We start from the raw sequence: 7,069 nt of genomic DNA, 5'->3' as shown, positions 1-7,069 counted from the left end.
TACAGACACTGGAATATCGGAATTAGTCAGAATGCAGGTCTTTATTATCCAGAGTTACCTGTGACGGACAGAGTGACTCCAGGTCTGCCAGAGTATCTGCCGTCAGGATGATCAGTGTAGAATCTGAAGCTGTATCTGTGAGCGTCACTCTCTCTCAGGTCAGTGATGGTCATTCTACAGGAGTTCAGGGTCCGGCTGTACTGCACTCTCCCCTCATACTGATCAGACTCTCGTACATCCTCAGGCTCAGCACCAAACTTCCACTGACTTTCAATGAACCAGAGTGATTTAGTCACTGTGAGTCCTTCAGGGTGTTTATAAGAGCAGGACAGATCAACTGATGATCCTTTCAGAGCACAGACACGTTCAGGAGTGTAGATCACAGCCCACTGCTGCTCACCTGGAACACAGAGTCACAGTCAGGAAGAGGAAATTGTGTTATATAAAACTTTTTCAGCTGTAATATTCTCAAATTATTATTTAGCTAAAATATCCAGGATTATGGAAATAATCTCTGATTTAAGAATGATGAACGTAGCTCTTTATAACTGTTTGAAGTCCCAGTCGTTCTGCTGTCTAACATCTCCAAAGAATGACCCTCATTAAAAGACTAGAGAGACAGACAGTGAAAGAGAGACAGACAGAGAGACAGAGAGAGAGACAGAGAGAGAGTGAGAGAGACAGACAGAGAGAGAGAGAGAGAGAGAGCGCGAGAGAGAGCGCGAGAGAGAGCGCGAGAGAGAGCGAGAGCGAGAGCGAGAGCGAGAGCGAGAGCGAGAGCGAGAGCGAGAGAGAGAGAGAGAGAGCGAGAGCGAGAGCGAGAGCGAGATGTAGTACAGTAAATGTATTTATTCTCCAGCTTGTTTGAATTTTCCCCGTTCCACCTTAAATGGTGCAGCAGTTACTTTCTGGTGCTTCAGGCGTCAGAACTGCTGGACTATTTAAGGTGGAACGGGAAAGTTAGCTAGCTACCAAGACATTAGAATGTTATTAGCGATTTTTTGCGCTTGTTATGCAGAAAAACAACCATAAAACAGTGAAGCTACATAAAACCAAGACAACACAACAGTTATTACACCAGAGAAAAGTTCTATCTGTGGGTTTCTTTGGTCGCTCGTTTGGAGTCTCTGAAAAACCTCTGTTTGGAGGGCCATGTAGGCCTAAGACTTCACCACACCCCTCCATCTCGACTCGAAACGGGACCCCCTTACCCTAGATACGAACGCGCAAAGCAGAGGGCCAAGGGCTTAGTGGTAGGGGTGAGGGGTGAAATGGGACTGGGCATTACTGTACCAGCTTTGGAGCTCTGGATGGCCAGAGAACCACCAGCTGCACTGAGGAGAGGGCCAGCAGTAAACTGACCTGAGACTCACTGAAGGGTCAACTCTTTTAACCAGGCCCAGTATCGAGTTCCAATAGGAGCCAGAATTCAGTAAGTGCTCAACACAGTGAGGCTGCCTTCACACTACAAGCCTCACTGATCAAGTTTCAGATCCGATCTCTCTAACTTGACGTTTAGCCCTCGTTTAGGTACGAGACTCAAATCTGTCGTTAACGTGAACAAACTGGTGTCCTGAAACGGCCACACCCCCTAATCAATGACGTCATGTGAGTGAATCACAATCATGAACAGCAAACAAACTGAACTAAACTAGAACTTTAGTTATGACTAGAATCAGCTCTGATCGGCTCTGATCGGCCCCCGGCTGCTCGGATCGGCCCCCGGCTGCTCTGATCGGCTGGAGGACGGCTGTCCTGCAGATCACCAACAGCGAAGCGACGCTCCTCTTAAAGCCCCACAGTGAGCCGGAAGCCTGGTTACTGATCTATTCCTTCCTAAAATTTTGCTTTTACTGCAGTGGTCTGGTCACAGCCAGGACACGTGGTCATTCACTTACTGTCCAATCTAATGGGGAAAACTGCTGTCCAGCTTGTGTGATAATCTACTTAATACATCTCTGTCCTCATTTACAGACTTAACTGTGGTGAAAATCACTGAAGTTTGTAGTTGGTCTTTAACACCAAACTAATTCCTAGGGTGCAGCTCTCTAGGTGGCGTAGTGGAGTCAGTGATTATCTGCAGATTGTCTTCCAGACCACAACAGCATCACATCTTCACCTCTTTACCTGGAGAAAGTTCCTAAACAGGTGTTTTTAATCATTCCACAAACGTCCGAGTCTCCTACTGACCCTGTCCTAACTTTATGGAATGTGCTGCAGGCATCAAATTTGGATTTTGAGTATATTTACAAAAATCAATCATTTATAAAGTCAAATAATAAATATTTCTTTGTGCCGTTATTAATTAAATATCTGTAACACAGTTTACAAATCACTACTTTCTGTTTTTATTAGAATTTTACCTTCTGTCTCGACTTTCTGGGAATTAATTTTATGTTTTCATATTTGAAATTTACTGTAGGTTAAAACTTTATTCTGGGGGAAAAAATCCATGGCTTGAAATTCTGTTTGACACGACCACGTGACGCGTTTTCACCGTTCTGATTGGCTGTTTTATGAAATTCTGAAACTAAAGTGTAATTAAGTTTCATGTGAGTTTCACTGCGTAGCGTCAGCCCAACTTCACCTTAACGGCCGTTTTGATTGAATATTAAACAAGGAGGGGGGGGACGGGGGCAGGGGGGGTCTCTCACTTTTACACAGAACTGTACATGAGACTTTCTGGAGTCCAGACATGACACGTCTAATTACACTGAGCACAAATGATATATTTAGCATATTTTAAACATTTCTATAATGTATAGAGACTGTACAATAAAAGAGCTCTTATTTTGAAAGTGAAGTTTTTTACATCTCAAATCGAAACTGAATGCAGGTCATTTCCTGGTTCTGAATTTCTTACTTTATTATTTAAATTACTTTATTTACAGACTGACACTCACAGTTTTCCCGAGGGAGTCTGTAGTTCTTCACCTCACAGGTGTAGCTGCCCTGATCAGATGATCTGGTGGAGTCCAACCAGAGTGAGGCGCTATATGAACATCCTACGTTTTCTCCACTGCTGAGCCATCCTTTATCTCTGAACCAGTCGTAGTAACAGTTTCCACTGGGCCAGCAGGGGGGGCTACAGGTCAGCTTCACCACTTTCTGTCCTACAGTCTCACGATCCACCTTCGCCTGCAGGACTACACACACACACACACACACACACACACACACACACACACACACACACACACACACACACACACACACACACACACACACACACAGTAATCACACCATACCAGAATTCTGTAAATCCCAATCATTCCTGTGTGAGTGTGAAGCAGCACTGTGAGGATCTGGGTTTATTTATTTATCTGTAACACTCAGACCGTCTGCAGGTGAAGCGGATATCTGACGTTCTGATGGACGGAGTGGACACAGCGTTAAACACTGCTGATAATATTTAATGTCCAACTTAAACAGAGACGAAAACACTCAAATACTTTGTTTCTGTACGCAAATATTATTTTAGAAGATCTGGACTTCAGTCTAATATTCTAGAAACTGGATCCTTTTACTCAGTAATATTTCCAAAAGAGAAAAATAATCATTTAGACCTTCAAAGCACTCATTACAAATTTCAGGATATAAGATTTCTGAAAAGGAACCTGATGTAAGAAAAAATGAAAGAAATTCTGTTCATGAAATTTAAATGCAACTCCACACGACTTTACAACAGACTTTCAAATCATGAGAAAAAGGATCATAAAAATGGAGAAATTATTCTGACAACAATGATTTTACACACATTAACATAATATATATAATCGGAAAATCAACAGAAATGGAGATACAAGGTTTTGTTCTGACAGCAGCGATAGTTTTATATTATATACACACACATGAATACGTGCACACACACACACACACAGGGTGTGCCGTCAGAACAAGCAGAGCATGGCTTTTCGTGGACAGCTCACTCTGACAAGTACATAAGAGTAAAAGTAACGAATAAGATTTTAACAGAACGTCATTCTGTCACTACAGTTTCTACTGACTTGCTCCGCCCTGTTAACAGAACCGAGAGCTGCTCAAAGACGTGTGAAGATGGTGGAGACCTCACAACCACAGAAGAGCCGACCTCAGTTTAAAACAGCTCCAAAGCTTTAACAGAGTTAATCACACAAATAAGCTCTGATGAAGATCTTCAGCTTAAAGCTGCAGTTAGTCTGAATGTTCTGGAAGTGTAAGAGATTATAAAACGGTATCAGTTATTAATCTTTAGCTCCTGCAGCTCTGCTGTTCGTTCTAAAGCCACTTCCTGAGACTGAATCGCGTCAAATGTATTAAAATGTTCTGAAAAACACTGAAACTGTTAAATGTTGAAGGGTTTTTAGTCTCTACACGTTAATCTGACGCAGATGTAGATCAACGCTGTGGAGCACAAACACATTAAGAGCAGAAATGGAAATAAATGGAAAGTTTACCTGCCAGTAAAATGAGGATCAGCGCTGCTGGAATATTTACTGAGCTCTGGGAAAACATGGCAGCATCGCTCTTCAGACCCAGCAGATACCTGAAGGTCCAGAAGGTCCAGAAGCTCCTCACTCTGACTCTCCTACACTTATGAACTGCTCTGATCTCAGCAGAGAGAAAGTCAGCAGAGACACTGAAGATGTGATCTGCACTGTGTGGTCTGTCGTCACTCCTCCCCTTTCAGCTCAGAGTCGCTTCCTTTTCCACTCGACTCCCTCAGAAAGACGTCTGAGTGAGATCATTTTATTCCTGTGATTCTCTGTGAGGATCATCTCATCACATCACATCAGAACCCACTGCCATACATTAAAGTCCAGAACGCCGCCACTTCAGAGAGGAAAGGGTCAGTTATGATAGCAGTGATATGAGATGAAGCTCCTCTTCTAAACGGCTCTATTTCTGTCCTTTTATCTCCAGAAAGGTTCATGATGTTCTAGCAGGTTTGGACTCTCCTGGGTCCTGATATTCAACTTCTAACACCTTCACCAGTTTGGTGGCCATCATAAACGCTGCTCTCTCACTGTTACAGTACAGTTCCTATTTTTTTTGCCGAGTTTAGGTTAGATTCAGTTGTCACTGTGCAGAATAAGAGAAATAAAACATTTGATTTTTTGTGTTTTACTTCGGCCGTTTTCCTTTTCTTTTCTTTTCAATTCAGTAAATTACAGTAAGACAGAAACTACAGATTTTATAGTTTTCTCTCAATAATCATTTTAAGGAATATTTCAAAACAGGCATTTTAGGATGTGCTTTTAATGAAAACTGGTAACTGAAACTCTGAGGACCAGCACATGAGAGATGAGCTTATCTTCACCATCAGCTGTTAGATTATATTTACACTAATGTTCGCCCTCAATCACGTGACCAACACTTCACACACGCAGAGCGGCTGCTGTGACCGTTTACCAGAAACAGACGTCTTTATTTTGGTCATTTCAGAGAATCTCATGCAGGCTACATCCATTCATGCCTAAACATCTGAACAGCAGCAAACAGCTTCTTTAATTTGGTTCCACACAACAATAGTCTGAGTGTAGAGAGCTAAAGCCAGCTTAGATAACCTTTAGATGGGAGCAGGTTTTTAAAAATAAGAATCCAGACTAAAAACAGAGCCAAATGCTGTTAAAACCTCCACTGTTCAAGCTCTAAACACAGTCGTCTGTTTGGTGGGAATGGCCATCAGAACAAACGCTGCTCTCTCGCTGTGCATCAAGTTAAACACTAACAGTCCAGAGTTTCTGCTACCGGCTCGTTCGGGTACGGCCATGGCAGTGGTGATGGACTAACATGTGTAGATAAGCAACATATGTGCTTACTGAGTTACCCTGGGTTGGGTTATGGGGTAGTTGTGCAGGGTTAATGCCAAACGGCAGTGTTTCAAATCACCCTGGGGTCCTAACTCACTCATCATAGGGGGACTGATGCTTTGGTTTAACAGTTCTTCTTCTGGAAATGAAATCTTACACATCTCTTCTGCCTTCAGTGTGACAAATGTGGAAGATCTCACTCTTTACACCAAACTCTTGGTAAATTTGGTTAAGTTTTGCAAATGTGTCATGGCAGTAGGGTCCAAGATGCCTAGGGCCCCCCGTATTTCACACCTAGCCAACGGTCATGTAGAGATGTGTGGTTATGATGCCCTACCTGCTATCCCGGCAGTTTCAGCAAGCACTGAGCGGTGGGTTTTTTGTGCCTTCTTGGTCTACGCCAACACCGCAGTAGTGTCAGAAGTGGGATCATCCCCTGCCGGACTTGAGGGGAATAGCATGTTTAGCAGTGGACTGGTGTGAGCGAGCCGAGCCAAGTACTACAAAAGAGAGGAGGAGCTTGGCAAAGCAGCTGACAGCAGTAGAGCCAAAGCACCAAGGCACGATGGCCAAACACAGCTGGAGGACGATGGCCAGCATCAAGAACCTCCAGGCAAGGACACCTGGATGGCAGCTGATGGGAGAAGGCCTAGCGCCAAGACCTGGACGGCTTGGCTGGGGAACAAAGCTGGCGCAATATAGCCCAACGACAGGGCTGGCACAAGGATGTCAGTGGCGAGGCCAGCATGGCGAGACATGATGGCAGCCTAGATGTTCAAGGCCGAGCATCAGAGCTTGAGTGTGCACAAGCAGTAGCCTTGCTACAGCCTACAATATGGTGGGCAGAGAAAGTGGAGAGCAAGGAAGCGCTGTTGTTGCTACTGTGGAGAAGTACCTACCATCACTGTAAGAAGTGTGGCTCCTCAGTTTCCCCCACTGCTGCAGTAATAAAAGAGCACTTGTTTGAAGTGCTGTTTCCCACGTCTTCTTTTACACCAACGCCACAATACTTCAGACATGGCCCAGGGTTGTGGTTAGGGTGGTTCCTGGTAATGAAGCAATGCTGCTATTCTAAAGTTTGAGGAAGCAGGGGCATTAAAAATGTTGAAACAAGTGGCTGATGCTGCATCTCATTATTTACAGTGTGTGCTTCTTTAGTCACAACAGCATAAATGTCTTGTGATGTATATAAAATTTTAAAAAACTAGATTGGAGGAAAACTGGCAATGAAACAGGAGCTCTGAAGACAAGCTTGTGTGAGATGTGCTAATCTAACA

At 43.7% G+C, this 7,069-nt stretch overlaps 1 protein-coding gene across 1 annotated transcript; it reads right to left on the bottom strand.

Annotated features, from left to right (window-relative positions):
• Nucleotides 1–44: 44 nt before the first annotated feature.
• LOC119263560 lies at nucleotides 45–4,618 on the bottom strand. The gene is made up of 3 exons (XM_037538996.1): nucleotides 4,437–4,618; nucleotides 2,904–3,146; nucleotides 45–400 (listed from the first exon to the last, which is right to left on the bottom strand). Exons 1-3 carry the CDS (start codon nucleotides 4,492–4,494, stop codon nucleotides 45–47), a joined length of 657 nt encoding a protein of 218 aa, XP_037394893.1. The 5' UTR covers nucleotides 4,495–4,618.
• Nucleotides 4,619–7,069: the final 2,451 nt, after the last annotated feature.

This window comes from Pygocentrus nattereri, chromosome 6 (assembly GCF_015220715.1).
Source record: "Pygocentrus nattereri isolate fPygNat1 chromosome 6, fPygNat1.pri, whole genome shotgun sequence".
Lineage (NCBI taxonomy): Eukaryota > Metazoa > Chordata > Actinopteri > Characiformes > Serrasalmidae > Pygocentrus > Pygocentrus nattereri.
The sequence above is the reverse complement of the archived record's forward strand: the minus strand, read 5'-3'. Positions and strand labels throughout refer to the sequence as shown.

What these genes read in the sequence shown, in the direction of transcription:
- LOC119263560 (XM_037538996.1), bottom strand. Translation starts at nt 4,494, where the DNA reads ATGTTTTCCCAGAGCTCAGTAAATATTCCAGCAGCGCTGATCCTCATT. An exon ending in GATCCTCATTTTACTGGCAG is followed by an intron (nt 3,147 to 4,436) that starts GTAAACTTTCCA and finishes GTGTGTGTGTAG; the next exon opens with TCCTGCAGGCGAAGGTGGAT. An exon ending in CAGACTCCCTCGGGAAAACT is followed by an intron (nt 401 to 2,903) that starts GTGAGTGTCAGT and finishes TCTGTGTTCCAG; the next exon opens with GTGAGCAGCAGTGGGCTGTG.